This window comes from Chlorocebus sabaeus, chromosome 23, assembly GCF_047675955.1.
Source record: "Chlorocebus sabaeus isolate Y175 chromosome 23, mChlSab1.0.hap1, whole genome shotgun sequence".
NCBI lineage: Eukaryota > Metazoa > Chordata > Mammalia > Primates > Cercopithecidae > Chlorocebus > Chlorocebus sabaeus.
Window position 1 is genome coordinate 37979214 of NC_132926.1, and position 18558 is coordinate 37997771.

Consider the following 18558-nt stretch of genomic DNA (forward strand, 5'->3'; position numbering starts at 1 on the left):
TACCATATCTCTATAAGTAATAAAAATTGAAATTCTTACAGGTTGAGTATCCCTTACTCAAAATGCCTGAACCGGACATGTTTCAGATTTTTTGGATTTTTTCAGATTTTATGATATTTGCACATACGTAATGGCGTATCTTGGGGCTAAGACTCAAGTCTGAACATGCAATTCATTTATGTTTTATATGCACATTATACACATAGCCTGAATGTAATCATATACAATAGTTTTAATAATTGGGACATGAAACAAAGTTTGTGTTGAGTACTTATGTGTGGAATTTTCCACTTGTGGCACCATGCTGGCTCTCAAGAAGTTTTGGATTTTGAATCCTTTTGGATATGGTATTTTTGAATTAGGGATGCTCAACCTGTACTGGGATCTTTCAAATAGCCAGAAGAAAAAAAAGCTAGAATCATTTTAGGGTAGATGCGTTTCCACCCATTTTTCTTATGAAAGCACATGCTCTTATTGAAGCTTGTTAAAGTCAATCTTACCTAAATTATTCACAGTGGCCAAAGCATATATTTCTCCCCAATACAAAGTCACACAGCTGAATTATAAGTGGAAGATAATTTCTTGATCTACTTTTTTCCGACAGCCTATCTTAATCAATAATCCTGAAGATATATACTGCATCTAAAAGGCAATTTAGAGACTTCTGTGGAAGCAACTGTAAATTTTAGGAAAATAAGTAAAGAGAAGAAAGGTTAAAATGCACTTACAAGCTGCAATTTGTTGAAAAGATGATGAATCAATGTGTCTGCTTCTATAATTCACAGAATTCAGAGTGTATGTTTTCAGAATAAGTGTCCTATGAATTAACCTCCCTACGTGTGGTGATGTTATCACAGCTTTATTAGAGGCAAATGCCTTTAAATCTTAGTGCTTTCAGGCATTTGGCTGAAGTAACTCACTCATGAGTAGGCTTTTGGAAATGTGCATAATTCTCTCCAACCAAGAACAATCTTCCCACTCTCTCAGGCGTCAGAAGATGGCTCTGGAAATAAAGGTTCATTTATTTCCATGCACCTGTCATTTGGTTCCTAAGTGATATGAATTGTCATTGAGTATCTAGTTCAAAATCAGGACTTGTCTTTTCCAAATTACATAGTTCTCATTTTATTTAGAGGTGAATCAAGAAGGCATTTTATGATATTTATGACCTCACCTTCCACATAATGCTTGAAAAGTAATTATTCAGTCAGTTGAGTGGGAAAGGAGTAAAGAAACTTTCTTATTGTTTTAAATTAAAGCAAAGGACATATCTAAAATACTTTGTAAGACAATCCCTAGGGTAGACGTTTCTTTTCTATGTTCCTGTATCACTCATATTAACTCTTTTAGTTGCGGATAAGTGAATCATAATCCATAGCATTTCACCTGTATTTTGGTGTGTAAGTGATGTAGACAAACACATTTCTTACCTTCCTCTTAAGCACATACAAACACCTGTTGACTTTTTCATTGTTCATAGTTCTATGCTAATAAAACACACACTTAAAACCACCTGATAGTGACCATCAACTCTAGGTCCACATGAAAATGTAAATGAGGTAAGAATCTAATTTATTCATGGTTGATAGGTAGATTTCGGTCTACCAAATTTTTCTTGGAAGACTCAGAAGAAAAAATAGGCAAACAAGGAAACAAGAAGTCTCTCCCCATGATTATGAACCATCATGCAATGCACTAATTTCTTGCTGTTTATTTTTTACTGAGATATTGATCCATGCAAAGTGACTCTGCATTATTCCTGTGTTATCAAAAAAGACTGATTGCTTAAACTGTTAATTCCTTAGATGTAAGGAGCTTGTGTGTGTGTGTGTGTATGTGTGTGTGTGTGTGTGTGTGTGTATGTATGTATGTATATGTATGTATTTCCCCCTAAGCCCAGGAGGAAGTTGAGTTCCTTTGTGAAAAGCATCTTTGCATGCAGCCAACTCCCTGCTTTAGAGCATCTCCCATGGTTTCGGCCCATTAACCCGAGCACAACATCTTGATGAATTAATGCTTATATAGGCACAGTTGGCAGCTTCTAATTAAATAATTATGGCTAAGCAGCTGCATGGAAGCTGTTATGCACCCTAGAAAGCCAGCTGTCAGTTTTATTGGTCCTAAGACAGAGGAAGAGTTAACACTTAGCTCTGGATGTTGGGTACAAAGGGGAAGCATATCATTTGCAAGATATATGCTGCTGGTATGAAGTTCCTGCGCATTTGTGCTAGCCTGTCCATGGAGAGATGGAGAACAAACTGTTCCTCAGCAATCTCTCAGCAATTCAACAAAGAAAGAAGAAATGACATAGCCAGGAGAATGGAGCCTGTCCAGAGCAATCTAAAGGGAAATTGTGTTGGACAGATGAGCCTTTGATGAACACAGAAATGCCACTGGTAGACAAATAAATTTCAGTGTGTGGGTCTCATTTCTGTAAGCAAGTGACTATAAATCCAATGTGGTCTTTCTGGGGGATATAACTGGTATGTTTTCATTTATGTGGTTGAAGCTATGTTTTCAAATATTCAAAATTGGAGAACATGGTAAATATTACAAAGCTGCATGGGAACTATCTCTAAGATGTACTTCTCCAAAAAGTTTGGAGAAGATATTTCTTCTTTAGAATGATAGATAATGTCATATTCCTTTATACAAAGCTAAAAAGGCAGAATCTTATCTCTACACTAGTGGGAAATTTACCAAAAGGAAGAAAACAATACCTGTCCACCAAGCTCTAGCATAGAGGAAGATATAGATTGTAGATAAAGGCCACAGATAGGATTAATGAACTAAATGATGTTTGTTATTGCACATCAGTATACTCCTAAACTGATTACTGATTTCATTTTTTTCCACAGGTTGTTCTGGCTATGCAATACGTGTGCCTTCACTTCTCAAAACCAAATGTGTGATAGCTTAGTAGAGAACGACTTGGCTTCCCACTAGCCTCTTCACCAAGGTTTCCAGCACCATTGCCAAATGAATAAACATAACTAAGGAAGAAAACCAGTCCAAGAAAGTCAGTCCTACTTTTATGTTTAAAGAAATATAGATATTTTAATTCTGAATTCTGGATTTGTTTTAGAATAAGAATACAGGAAATCAAATGTTAACACTGGAAACACATTTCTTGTGGAATTTACTTCACCCAACTCCTGGGCCTGTTGAAAACTGGCAGTTAAAATCGAGTACCAAAGAGTGCAGGCTGATTTACTCTTCCTTTCAGAGATCAGTGGCTCATAGTTTATAGTTTAGAATAATGCCATATCATAAAATGAGGAATCTGCAGGGTATCTTCATTTAAGCAAATGAACTGACCTCTAAGAACCCCTTACTTAAAAGGCTTCAGTATCATTGTTTCATTTCCTCCCTCTCTGGTTTCCTTTTATGTCAGTAATTCTATCACCTCAGTTGTCTGAAGGTGTTTGTATGTGGTTGACAATTCTCAAGGATCTAGTTCCTTTTAGATAGATCTTAAATGAAGTTCAGCTTAATTAAGTCTGCAGTGCAACTCAGGTCTCAGTACAAAAGGCTTCAGAATCAAACAGCAGATTTGTAAAACCCTTAAAAGCAAATTTTAGACTTGGGGGGAGCAGGGGGCCTTTCAGCAGTCTGTACTGCCATCTAGCCAAGACCACATTATTCATGGCAAAATCCATTTGTGTTTTCAAAGCCCCTGATGAAAGCAAGTCTTCAGCAACCAGGTTAATAGACCTCAAAGTCCAGCTAAATGAATAGACAGCAGTAATTTTTCCACTGAGTATACCAAGCTCCTATGGACAAACAGCCAAGATGTAATCATCAACCTTATTTTCACAATTCAATATTTGGCCAAAAAAAAAAAAAAAAAAAAAAAGATATACATGCTTGTTTCCATTTTACATATTGCATATACCAACATCATTTGCATCTTGTGATTTTGGAGGCCTTTGAATATTCTGTGACCTCATTGGATAAAAGTTGCCTTAGGTTAGTCATGAGAGCTGAATTATAACCTCTAATTCTCTAACTATAACTCAAGAGTTAAAAGAATTCCAAACCATGTTCCTTAGGTATGGACAGAACACACAGACCATATACATTTGCGAAGAGAATTGACACACATAAAAAATTAAAAGAACCCTTTGTACTTACGGTAGAAGACATATTCAGTGTAGCTTGACCAGATCTTGTCATCTGTATATTGGTTGATGAAAGATGCTGTCACCGATGAGTTACAGGCCACCATGTGGAATCCACACTCTGACAACATATCAAAAGCCCTTTCCAGGTGCTTGAATTTGAGATAAAATCTGGAGGTGTATCTTTCTGGGGCTCGATCAGGGTCTCTGCTTTCATTCAAAGTTTCTCCAAAGACTTCTTTTGCCAAGGAAATCCTTCCACAAACCAAAATCCGGGGAACTCTCCGAAACTTGGCATCTGCCTGTCCCTCTCTGCCCAAGGTGCAGGATCCTCTGTAACCCACAGTAATGAAACCCCACTTGCGGTCGGTGGGGAGCAGGGAGGAAGGGGGACAGATTCTTGTGTCGCTTCCTTGGGAGGCATCTTCAAAGTCACTGTGGCAGAATTCATCTGGGCTTTGCTTGATTTCATCAGGGGTCAGGAGTTTGACCAAGTCTGGGAGCTGGAAGTATTCAGCTTCCCTTTTCAGTCTTCCTTTTTCTGGAAAGTGATCAGGCAGGACCACCTGCCTGTCCCTGAGATAGTCCAGAATATAACGGAACAAGAATCCATCTCTGTCAATGAAAAACCTTCCCTTAGAGTCCTTGGCTAGATCATTAGCCGTGTCTCTCTTTGGGGAAAACATTTTCCATAGGAAGGAATGAGGGATGCTTATCAATGTGGAATGGCGAGTAAAATAAACTTGACCCCCAACATTCAGCTCTACTACCTCAGGAAAGGAGTTTGGAACTGTGGTCCCTTGCTCTCGAGGATAATAACGACTACAGTTTCCACTCAGAGCCATTGTCCCTTTCTTCTGCTGCTGCTATTTTGATTTGAAGGTGCAATCCAATGGAGTCACAGCCTTATCCTTTGGATCAACTTGTAAGAAAGGGAAAAGGATGCTAACTTATTAAAAAATGACCTCCTCTTATCCCAGGTTTTTTCCCCCAAGAAAGCAAAATGTATAAGAGTCCACAGGTGAAGTGATGCTGAAAAAGTAGTTTAAACCCTGGATGGTAGATGGTAGTGAGCTGTTACTTCATAGAATATAATCAACTCATCTATATCCAATCTTCCATCAAGCTCACAGGCAAGGCAGGCCAATTCCCCAGTTACTCAGATGTCCGTCTGAAGGAAAATAGAAAAATTATTTCCTCAAACCCGGAATGAGTCAGAAAAAGAGAGTCCTCTGGAGAGAGAGAGAGGGAGGGAGGGAAAAACAGAGGGAGGGAGAGAGAGATTATTTTACATAAGCAGCTCTGTAACTACTGATCTCAGTCATTCTTCAATTAAATCATGCTTCTCTCATGCGATTTTAGGTCTACATGTTTATCTATAAGCCTCTGTCTCCAGCAATTAGTATGAAAAACAATTTTACTTGTAAGTCTACCTTAAAAAGAAACATGCAATTTTCAACTTCTAAATGGGGTTTTCTTTCAGCTGGACAGGAAAAGCAATAAGTCTTAGAGCTTACCTTAGTGAGTGCTGGAGACCCAGTTCTTGTGAAAAAAATAATAATAATAACCATTTGTAAAGCAATCAGAATCCACAGCCAAACTGAGTCTGGATCTTGTCAAATCCCAAACAGGTAAACGACCGAGGTATCAATGAAAAGTGCCAGAGAGGTGTGCTCTTGGAAAATAACTATTATATGTATGTATTTATATAAATGCCTATTTGTGTTTATGTAAGTATGTAGGTACATATGTATTCACTCCGTATCTTAAGTTAAAACAAGTCACAAAAAAGTTAAACCGTGATGAGAGGAGGTTGGGTTGAAGAAGTAAAGCAGAGAAAATATTCAACCAAAGCTTCCCCGTGGGGGGAAAATGGAAAAAGAAATCTTTGGAAAGGATCCTTAGAAGAGAGTTGCAAGAGGTACCAGGACTTAGAAGCTTTTCAGAAAGCCCAGAAGCAGAAAGATGGAGAGACGTGCCCTGCTGGGGTCCCAGGTAGCCACCCCACCTGCCGGCAAGGGCAAACGGACTCCCATGTTCCCAGCCAGGTGGGAGCCGGTGGGAGCCAGAGGCCAACGCAGCGCAGAGATGCCGGCGGGGGGCCCGGGGCTCCGGCTTCTCTGGTGGCGGAGCTGGGTGGTTCCACAGTTCCCAGTGCAGTTCGGATGCTGTTGTTTCAGCAGTGCAGGCAAGAAACCATCCAGGGAAATGACTATTACATCATCTTAAAGGAATATGGCTTAGAGGAAGCGGCGGCAGCTCCGAGTCACGTCCTCCTCCGTGACAGGTTGCCAGGACTGCATGGGGACGCCGCGCTCCAGCGGTGGGCACGCGATTGCCGGGTACGCGGGGCTTGGGGCGGAGACGCAGTGCTGCGCAGCCACTTCCCTCCCTGTCCTGTCCTGGAGTCTGGAGTTTCCAAGGGCCTTTTCATTCTTTCTTGTTTTCACCTCCACCACCATCACCATCCCACAGCAAATCCCCGCCCCCCACCCAAGAGGTAAGTTGTGAGATAAACACAAGTGACTTTTTATTTGAAAAATCTACAAATCTTCCCCCCTCCCCCTTCTCCCCTTCCCGTTCACGGAATTCCTGCTGAAGGGCAAATTTCTCTCTAAAGCTTGTTTTAAAACACAGACACGCACACCAAATGACCCCAATGTTCAAACTACAAAGTGGGTTTTTTTAATCCTTTGATTTAAAACATATACACTCAAAATCTCTCTTTTTTCTTTTCTGTTTCATCTGCCTGCCACCACAACCCCTAGCAAATAAATAAATAACTATTAATATATATGTAGATGGGTAGATAAATAAACACTCTCTGAAATTAATGATGCTCTTTCGAAATGAAGTCATGAAACACTGGCACCCACAGAAAGCCCACAGTTTGCATCCATCTATAAGTCATTATCTTAGCTTACCTGTAAGAAATTGATACCTGCAACCTTTTTCTGGGGTTGTTTCCTTACTGAGCATCTCTTTGGATGCGCCCCCAGCCCCCTCCCAAATCATCCCAAGAGGACTCTGGTGGAAGGCACTCCTGCTAAAAGACATTTTACTCCTGTTCCAGAGGGCTCCCTTAAGTGCATCATTAGAGTTTCAGGAAGGCATTTCCAGGGCAACCTAATCCACTAACAAAGTGCTTCCAGTTGAGCCTGCCAGTCAATAATGGCCCAGCCAACAGCTTACAGTAAGTCTGCCATTTCCCCTTTAAAACACCAGTGTCTTAGGGCTCACATCCCTCATAAGAATATAGTGCTTGGTCAATGAATAATATATGTGAGGCACATGCCATCCCAAACAATTGCTATTTTTAAAAAGTGAAAACCAAAAATGGAGGTGAACTTAGGAATTATACACATTTTATGAGAAACGTGCTTATTGGCTACTCTTGCCCAAAAAATTAGCTTGAAGATACACCCAACAGTAGGATAAATTAGTTTCTACTTTAACAATCTTTTCTGTCAATAAGCATTGGGTTACTGAACATATTCAGAGCATTAGCCAACATTCCTACATCTGATTATATTTGACTTCATTTCTTTAACTAATGCATTAACCTGTTCTGGCCTCAATCATTAGGATTTTAATGCTGGACCAATCAAGAAGATGTTTGTTATGTGATGCACTTATATCGCCATCTAGTGCCCTAAGCTATCAGTGCAGCTCTGTATCTGGCAACAGGGCCAAAACATTTAGCTTTTCTTTTATTTTTAAGTTTTTATAGTGATCTAAGTTTCCTTGGCATGTACTGCTCACCATGACAAGAAAATAAATATTTCATTGACATCAGGTCAAAGACAAAATATATCTGAATTCAGACCTATTAAGTACTGGTTTTGGTTGTAGTTAAAGTAAGCAAATGTTTTGTTTTCTTTTATTTCTAAGAGAGTAGGCCAGAACGTCGTGACAATAGCCTTGGAGCTCAGGTATTAAAATATTGCAGGGGCAGTATCGAAGTAGGTGGAGAAACAGAGTAAGAAAATTCATAATCTTTTAGAGCTAAAAAGGACGTGAGGAATGAAAAATTAACTATCTCATCTTAGAGATGCAGAACTGGGGAACAGAGAGGGTGAGCACTGCCTCGGGGTCACACAGCGCCAGAGTAGCAGGATGGGCTTTAGACCACTGACTCTTCAGGATAACCCGTGTCCTCGTTTTAACCTTACATATTCCTGAACAGGAATAAAGAGGCGGCAAATTTAAGAAACAAGATTTTTTTGGAAACAACAAATTTCAAGACACTTTCTTGAAATTTGAAACAACAAATTTCAAGATTACTAAACATGCTTTTTAAAAGCATGCCAATAATTAATATTAATTTAAATTGCAAGATTAAAAGATTTTATAATATAAAAGAAGAATATTCTGAATTTTTAAAATGAGGAGTTCTGTTCATTGGTCTGGGTTTAATAGGTTAGGTTACTTTTGAGACAAGTAGGTTTGTACCCTTTTTTGGAAAATGGACTGCCTAAAGCATCTAATAAAACCTAGGAAGTGAACCCATGAGCATAAAAGATTGCATTCACTGTCAAGGCAGACCCTCTCAGGAAAGGCTGAGTAAAAAGAGGAACCAGTGAGGGGCGGGGGTGGGGGGGCATGTAGTTGATGATTCACATAAGCAGAATTCCTCAAATTTTGACTATGAAACTTCTTTTTGAAGTGAGATTACACATACATTCACAGAGACACATGCTGAGAATTGAAAAATGGAAAACATTCACCAGACCACTTTAATCTTGCAACCCATGATTTGATCATACCACCTGAAACATTTTAAATTGGTATTTTTCATAAACACTGTAAATATCCTGTTTTGCACAATTACATTGCATCATATTTTTCTACTGTTATGTGCTAAAAGAGTTGATTATAGTAAGCAGTTAAAAATAAACACTAGCTTTGGTAACTCTATTTGGGCATATCTACTCTTTAATCTAAATGGAAACTCAGAAAAGCAAGATGGTCTAGGCCTCCCTTACCTTCTGAGAGATCAGGGGTTTGGTTCAAGACTGACCTGAAGCCCATTCATGTTGGGGTTCATAGACCTCAGGTTAACATCCCCAGATCTGTACTCCTTCTTGCTTCTTTAGTCTCAGGGATGAAAACAAATGAGAGGTGAGATTAAAAAGATAAAAGACTTGAAGGAAATAAAGCAATATGCCACACAAAGAGATTTAAATAGTGCTAGAGTAAGCGAGTGTGTCTCAGGGAAGTTGTCGGTAAGCCCGGCTGTTCCATGCCTTAACAAGAGGCAAGAAGCCAAGTCTAGGCTGTGAGTGTATTCCTAGCCTTCGTGTCAGCAAATAACACCGCTAGTGTTATTATTCTCTCCTGGCAGCTCTCCACTGAAACACTGTGGGATGGCACTCCCGGACTGAAGGCTGAACAGCATACGGCAACAGATTTCTCTCAGAGGAAGAGCAAGGAAGAATGTTCCATCCTGTTCTTTGTAATATTCAAGCATATAGCAAATCAAGATGTATGTTAGGTAAATTGTGAAATTGATAAAATATGTTTTCGCCTCTGTTTCCTACTTTCACATACACAGCTAAATACTGAAGGGTATATTCTCAAACGGACTATTTTAATTTTGAAATAATGTGATCACTCTCTACATTCTCACCCCTAACACATCCTTAAGTTTTCCCTGCCCTCAAGCAAAGATAGCTTTCATGCTGACAGTCTTCGCTATTAGGGAGGAAACAGATTTCGTACACTTACTTATGCTAAGATGCTGCACACTCATCGTGTTATGTGCTCCCAAGGACTCCTGCATTATCACCATTATCTTAATAGCTGCTGTTTATGGAGGGCTGACCATCAAGTCCTCACCACAGTCAGTCATTACTCCTCTTCCAGCTCTGCCTGGCTGGCTGTATGACTTTGAACAGGAGACTCATGTCTCTGAGCCAGGGTATGGTGGCAATAAGACCTGCCTCCCAGGTGTGTTGTGTGGACTAAATATGAAGATGCATGTAAGCTGTCTGGCACATTCCATGGCTTTCAGCAAGTGCTTAATAAATGTGGTTAGCTTTCATGCAGTGGTTTAAAATATCTGTATTCATTGTTGTTAAACTCCAATGGAGGCATAAAGAAATTACAAAAGATGCCCAAACATAGAAATTGAGTTCTACATCCAAAATCGTTACTGTTTCCAGTATGAAAATTCAGGTTAAGACCATTGCTTGTTATAAATGTATTTATTATTCATGGGGGAATTTCAGGATTTGGTTGGGGAGATGGGGTGGCAGAGTGGGGAAATGAAAATAATTGGTATCCCAGTGATTAAAAATGAAAATGCCACTATCTTTTGCCAGACAACATTATTTCCCTGGTACCCTTTCATTTATACTACATAGATTTATTAAGTGCCTATGTTGTGTCCAGCACAGTGCTAGGTAGTTGAGATGCAAAGCCAAATTTGATATAATATCAGAATCAAACACTCACATGCAACTGCACACACAAACTCAAAATCCTACCAATGGGGGAAAAAAATTAAAGTTACATTGGCTGGGTATGGTAGCTTGCACCTGTAATTCCAGCGCTTTGGGAGGATGATGTGGGAAGATTGCTTAAGGCCAAGAGTTTGAGACCAGGCTCGGCAACAGCAAGTCCCTGTCTCTACAAAAATAAATTAATAAATAGAAAAATTAGCCTGGTGTGGTGGTGCATTCCTGTAGTCCCAGCTACTTGGGAGGCTGAGGTGGGAGGATAGCTTGAGTCTCGAGTTCAAGGGTGCAATGAGCTATGATGGTGCCTCTGCACACCAGCCTGGGCAACAGAGTGAGACTCTATCTCAAAAAGAAAACAAAGTTATAGATTCTTGGGCACTGCCTTTTATTTTCAGAAATATCCCTAGTGCTATATTTGGCCTTTGGTGTTATATAGTTCACATATGATTTTGACAAACCATTTAACCTCAGATGGCCTCTGCTTCCATATCTATAAAATGGAACTGTTTCCTCTTAAAGAGATATCATGACCAATGATAAAATAAAGATAAAATGCAGCTATCAAAACTTCAGACATTCTAGGAAGTAATTTGCTGTGTAAGAAACAGATGAAGAAGGCAGCAAACAGCCATCTTTCCTGTTAACGTAAAGCCTTACAAGAAAGAATTTGGATTAGACTTGTATAATCTAAAAGTTGGGAGTGGAGATCCTTCGAGGTCATCCACTGCAGCCTCAGATTCAGATAAAAACTTCATAGCAGATGTTCAGCCAAGTCATTTCTCTCACAGTTTCTCCCTGAAAACACTCCTGATTTCCACTGTCATAAAATACAAATGAAAGCAAAAGCTGTCTTTATCACCATCGTGCCTCTGAACAGGAGTCTACAGGACAAAGTTCTTCTAAGTGAACTATAATTTTGAGATTTGATCTTTAAAAAAATTTATGCTACCTGAAAACAAAAGTACTGCTCTTCAGGCATAAAGGCAACATTATTGACTATATTCACAGGGTCTAAAGTGTTTGCAGTGTGCATGTATGTGAGTGTGTATGGAAGTATACAGTTCTGTAGTAGGCACAGATGTGAAGTCATATTTTAAATTTGTCTTCGAAACGAGGAAGCACTTTGGGAGGCAGAAGCGGGGGGATCATGAGGTCAGGAGATCCAGACCATCCTGGCCAACATGGTGAAACCCTGTTTCTACTTAAATACAAAAATTTAGTCAGGTGTCATGGTACGCACTTGTAGTCCCAGCTACGGGAGGCTGAGGCAGGGGAATCGCTTGAACCCGGGAGGCGGAGATTGCAATGAGCGGAGATCATGCCACTGCACTCCAGCCTGGTGACAAAGCAAGACTCCATCTCAAAAAACAAAAAACAAAAAAACAAAAAAACAAACCAAAAAAAACCGGAAGCTATTCTGGAAAAAATGGTCAAAGTCAGGAGTGTACAATTTGGCCATGAAGTCAAGTAAAGCCAACTCCCACATATATGTTCTAAAACTGTAATCTCATCAGCATGAAGCCTAACCAACAGAAATATACTTATTTCTGAAAATGAGTTGGCAAATGAAAAACATAGCTGCACAATTAGCTGCACAATTCTCAAACAATTGGTTTTACTAAATACACATGCACTATTTTAGGAATAGCCCTAAAAACAAGAGGCCTACCTTGCCTCCCCTGAAATCCTTCCCCTACAGCGTGTTGATCCATGTCCTATTACTACTATCTGTATGATGTGTGTTAGCTACATTGTATTATACATGTTGGTGGAGTCCTCATTATGTCTGCTCTATTTGCTATGTAATATATCTCTTGGTAAAGGAGTAGTGTAAGTTGCAAGCCAGTAATTATCAACCTTTTATCTCCTACCTAGGGTATCCATCTTTCCAAACGCATCTTTGTTGTCATTCCATAATATGTAATGATACAAATGGAATGAAATCAGAATCCACTTAGGTGTTAGGTTCAAAAATATTTATTTTTTAAAAAATCTTCCAGAATTTGCAATAATAAATATATCAATTGTCTTTAGAGTGCATTTTAATTTTTTCTACATATACGTATAAATGGAATTTGTGGAATCCCCTGAAGCAACTTAAGGAAATAGAGTTTTAAAATCCTGGTTATAAAGAAAAGGAACAGGTTTTAGAATCAGGCAGAACAGAGTTTGAAAGAGGTACCTACCAGCTATATAAACATGAGCAAACACTTTACTCTCTTATGCTGTTGATGTGACCAATCCCTTTTCTGAAAGCCTGGCTCTCCCTTCTAGGAGAGGAATAGGAGAAAGGAAAGTGATACTCGGAACTTTAAGCATATTTGCCCTTGGAGACTGATAATTAGTTCATTTAAAAACAGGACTTCTGACTTGGAAAGAATCTACACCTTTCAAAGGATGATGAACAGAAGAAAGTGAATGAACAGGCTGGCTCATTCAAAAGAGATCACATCATCTTACAGTGATTCAGCACAGTCACTTTGGTATAGCGATTGTTTGTAGAAGGCGTTTTTCACAAATAAATCCAAACATGTCATACTCTTAGGCTGAAATGAATCTTACCAGTGGCATCTGCAGATGGGGAACAGCAGGAAGAAAGAAGGGCAAACACTAAATAACAAATGGAAAGATTTAGCTCAAGGAGCAAAATTGAATTGTTTTATTAGAGGACTTGAGGACTCAAAGCTGAGAATTGAAGATAAGCTCTGAATACCACTTTTTCCCCTTCCTTTTTGAATTATTTGCAAGAAATCCATGGGGCAGGGGTCATTTTTCATTCTTGGTACCCTCAAGCACAAGGTCTGGCATCTGAGAGATGCTCAATTAACGTTTGTTTAATTTAATTGCGGAACCAAGGGGATATCCTCAGAATGGCCCAGTGAAACAAAAAGCTGATAAGGTCACATCAGATGGAGTTGTTGGTTAAGAATATAAGGTAGTTGATTCCAGTTTATTTCTCAAACATTGAATTCTACATGCTAGCAGGGATCTTTCCATTTGGTCAGGTCCCAGAGAAATAAGCTGACTGCAAAAACCACCCTCTCTTAACCCACTACTACAAAGAGGTCATTCATGTCTTCGATGTGGGGTCAAATTGGAATGGAAAAAAGAAAAACCATTAAAAGAAACACTAGTGAAAGAGTAAGAAATCAGAGTTTTCAGTTTCAAAATTTCACTGACACCAGTTTCTTAAAAGATTCATGTCTACGCCTGTGGCCAAACAAATTAATAAAATTAACTGACCCAATTGCCAGGCAATTCCACATGCATTTTCTAGCTTAATTCCTAAAACAATTCTGAAATGCTAGCATTGTGGGGAGAATAAAAGAGCCTCCAAGAGGTTGAGTAACCAGCAGCGGATCACACCAAACTTGTCTGATTCCGAGGTCCTTTTTAACTACACCCAACTGATTTGGGCATATAGTTTATTTTATTAAATATCCTCACTGTGTACCCAATATGTTTTGGTTTGGCATCACACAAAACAACAACACAATCCAGCATAGATCGCCACTACATCCCCAATCGCAGTTCAGTGCCAGGCTCGGAGTAAGCACTCTGTACATATTTGTTAAGGGGTTGTGAGAATGAACAAGCAAACGAATAAATGACAGAATAGACCACCAATTAGGGCAGTGGTATCCAGAAGTTTCAGCTGGATACAACAAGCGTGTGATCTAAGAGTGTAGCATATCTAATTTTCTTTACCGAAATGTTGGTTCCAAATGTGAAAAACGAAATGTTTATGAATAGAGCATCAGAGAACTGACCCTTCATGAATCCAAAAGGATAAGTAATACATATGTTTATGTTCCAGAATTTAAAAGCTTATAGAAATAAGACATTGCTTTTAGGATAAGAATTTACATCAGAACAATAAAATTCTAGTTTTTATTTTTTTAAGTGCTTATATGCTTGAAAAATATGATTTACTGAAAAAGTATTTTGGCAAGGTACCAGACAATTCTAATCCAACTATTTTATGCATCAGTTACTCTGCATTCTTCCCAAACATGTGTGTAGGGTGGGTTATGGAGTTAGAATGCCTGATAATGATTGACCTACATAGACACACATACTGGGCACAAGATTTAAGGGGCCAAAGCACATAATTCAAATATGAGGTAGGAAACATCACCTTTTTTGCTGTACAATGCAGATTTGCACAGCTTCTGCCAAGGAAATTGCATGTTACCTTTACAGACAATGATCTGAGCCTCAAGCACATCTCACAATTACCCTAGGGGTCTCTCAAAATGACAGGCTGGTACCATTGCAATGTGCAGTTCCAATGGCTGCCAGAGGACATCGGACAATTGTTTGAAATGGAGCCAGTGTTGTATATCTTCCTGATAAATCTGGTTGACATTCATCACGAAAAAGAATGCCTATGAACAAATGGAGTGACACAAAAAAAGATTTATGTATCAGATAGAAACTGGATTCAACCTGGTGTCCCTTGAACAATCTCTTGAATTTTTCATATCTTTAAATGAGGTCTTGAGAGTAGTTACACACATTCATGTTGTTGATGTGCAGGACATAGAAGCTACAATTACTCCTGGATAGGACATATAAAACAATTATAAATTCAGATTAAAAATTAGATGAAAGGGCTAGGGATGGAGAAATAATAAATGCTTTATTTGCACCAAAGACAGTATTAAAATCCCTTCCTTTTATTGCCATTTGGTCCAAGGTCATTTATACCTATAAGGCTAAAGAAAGAAAAAGTAACTGCCCAATGGAAGTGACAGATGGAGTTTTATTATTGTGAGGCACTGACAATAATAAAATGGCTTCACAACAGTAAAAAGTCACTTCCCTTCAAGAAAAAACAAGATCACCTGCAGAGCCACTGGCCAATCAGAGTCAACATAGAGTCCTTCCCTAGAGCCCCACATAGTAATGACAGCTAAGCTTGCTGAAGTCCAACAAAATACATTTTGAGCCCCTTTAAAATGTTTTGTCCATGTTTCTTATTACTATTCATTTACTCAAATATGTATGTATCTATTTGTACAAGGAACTATTTTAAGCTTTATAAAGGATGTAATAGTGAATCAAACATGAGTGTTACTTTCACTAAGTTTATAATAGGGAAAACACTCTGTGTCTGACTTGGAGACAACTCGCATACAGGAGAAAGTGATGACTGCTGCTAAGAGAACTAGAAAAAGTTCTGTGAGAGAAACAGAGCAACCAAAGACAAAGTCATTTTTTGAAACTCTAAGAAACATCATGCCTAGAACAAAGTGCCCATTAATAAATTATTGATGAACTAAAGAAAGTGCCACTTTGCATTACTATACATTTACTGGTATGAAGTCAGAGAGGCACTCATTTAGAATTCATTTAGAGCTGTTCCAGACAGGGCTGATTCATTAGAGTGCTGATGATCTCAGAAATATTTTATATGTGTATATAAATGTAAGTCCGTTGCAGCACTCTACTGTACAGCTAATTCGTATTTGGTTCTCAGCCAGTGGAGACTAAGAGCCATTTGAGTGGCCCTTCCCTCTCCATTTGTTGACTCCACCAGCTCCCTCTTTCTCTGGTTCCTTGTGTGCCAGTGAACACTGAAGCTCAAGATGGCTGACAAAAGGTGACCAAGCAACGGTGCTGGAGATTCTACAAAAATCATGAAAGGTGCTGGAAGGTAGCAAGCAGGCTACACTGCAACAGCCTCAGATGCCCCTAAGGAGGTGGTCTAAGAAACCCAGATCAGCAGACATTTGTTGCCTGGTAGAAATCCTCTGAGATTTCGAAGGGCAACATAAGCCTTGCAGCAACCCAGAAAGATATGAAAGGTAAATAGAAGAAATCTTTAGCCAAAGGCACATATAGCATCAATTTAGTTAATGTGATAATTTCCAGGAAGAGGTTCCCTCATGCTAACAGGGTATGACATAGTTTAACATTGGGGGATGGTGGTAAAGAAGGATTCCAAGCACTGTTTCTATTTCAGATACACAGGGAGTCCTGTAATTAAGGATATCCTGAGGGTCTGGGGAAGTTGATGGTGTAAGCAACAATTCTTTTAGGCAATTGTGTGACACACAGGAGATCTAATAAAATCTTGAAAAAAGAACAAGTTACTTTTGATCAGCACAAAATGACAACTTTGAAGGATCTGTGGTCACCTTTAATTACTACAAATAAAATTTTCCTTAAGTTAACCTAATAGTCACAAATTCATAGCATTCACAAAAAAATATCAAAACACGATATAAGTACTAAAAATGATTATTTCTCACATGGAGAAGCAATGAAGCATCACGGCTAAAAGGGTGGGCTTTGGGATCAGAGAGTCCTGGGGTCAAGTCCCACCTCCATTATTTACCAGCTTGGAAAGTTACATATATCTGAGCCTCAGTTTTCTCATCTGTACAACAGGAGTAATAATTGTACTTCCTATACAGAGTTTTGTGAGAACTAAATAAACAATGGATGTTGAGTGCTTAGTTCACTAACTGGCCCATAGTAAATGCTCAACAAATGTAGCGTTTGCTATTACAAACACATTGCTTCGTGTCTTTTTAAAAATTAATTCTCCCCTCCCCCAGACTGTTCTAGATTATTAGTTCCACAAGAGCTCAGGGTAGAGTCACATCACTAACATTGGCCAATCCTTACTCTGGACCCCTTACAGATGTGAAGGGAAGGAAACAGAGCAGTCACATAAATCTCCCTTGTGAATGCAGAGCCTCCTACTGAGAGGTGGTTTGGATAAGTCAAAGAGCATTATACAGCAGTGTTGTAATGTTTCTTGTATGGATAACACATTTTCTACTTGACAAGTTATCAGTGTCACCATCTCTGGCCCCATAAGCTCCAGAGCTTGCTCCTCATTTGTTAGATGTCACTTGTCCCAGCATGGTGCTTTATATACAAGGATATCTGAGCAAAAGTCTGCACATTTTTAATGTTCTCTTCCTTCTTTGCAAATATTCCCCTTGTTGACCTAATTCAGTCTCAGTGAACCATCATCACTGTATGCAAATGACTGCAACATCTAAATGCTTGGCCTTGCTTTCTTCCCAACTTCCATACACCTGCTGGGCATCTTTACAGAGATCTACCAGCACCTTACACTGGAGTTCAAAGCTAAATATCTGTTTTCCACTCTCATCATTTTCATTTCCAAGTTCTCCTTCTGTGTTAAGAGCATCACAGGTTTCTCAGTCCAAGTGAAAATCCATCATCTGACCCCTCCCTTTCCATTGGCACCCAACACTCAATAATTAAATCTACCCACTTTCTCTACTATACTTCTTTCAGATATCTCTTCTCTTCACTTCCATTTGTCATACCTTTGTTCTTTGCCTTTTACCCAAATTTGACTAGGAAATAAACACAGAACACTTACCATGAGCCAGGCATAACACTAAGCTATAAGCTCTATGTGTTGGGGATCCAGAAGCAAAGTAGACCAGCTCTTTGCCATCATGGAACTTCTATTATAGGCCAGAAACACAGATAATAAACAAATAAACAAATAAATGAGCAAGATAATTTCAAATAGTGAAATTAGCTATGAATAAAATAGAATAGGTAATATTTTCAAAAATACCTTGTTTGGGGGCAAGAAGAAGAGGATTGGTACTGCAGGCTGAGACTCTGGGGAGGGGAGCCAGCTATGCGAAATGCTGGGAACAGTGTGCTCTAGTCAGGTAGAATGGCAACAGCAAAGGCTCAGCTGTCTGAGGTGAAACTAAGCTTGGCTTGTTCAAGGATCCAAGAAAGCCAGCAAGTTGGATCCCAGTGAGCAAGGGTGAGAGTGCACGTCTGAGAAGCAGGCAGGGACCAAACCATAGATTTCATTCTATGTGTTATGGGAAGTCACTGGGAATTTAAAGTTATGTGACATGTTCTGGTTTGCTTACTTTTTAAAAGGTGACTTTGGCTAATATGGGGATAATAGATTGTCAGGAAAACAAAATTAGTTGTAGGGAGATCAGTGGGGAGAATTTGCA

General features: G+C 39.1%; 1 protein-coding gene across 2 annotated transcripts in view; it reads right to left on the reverse strand.

The window, feature by feature from the left end:
* Positions 1-6355, reverse strand: part of KCTD16 (potassium channel tetramerization domain containing 16) — a 277086-nt gene extending 270731 nt beyond the window's left edge. Inside the window, exons 1-2 of one of the 2 annotated variants that reach the window (XM_008014826.3) lie at positions 5639-6355; positions 4135-5292 (exon numbers count right to left, since the gene is read on the reverse strand). In XM_008014826.3, the coding sequence (XP_008013017.1) occupies positions 4135-4966 (832 nt within the window). In that variant the 5' untranslated portion in view covers positions 4967-5292; positions 5639-6355. Of the gene's footprint in view, positions 1-4134; positions 5354-5638 lie in introns of both variants that reach the window. The other variant, XM_008014822.3, reaches the window with a different exon arrangement.
* Between the last annotated feature and the right edge of the window lie 12203 nt (positions 6356-18558).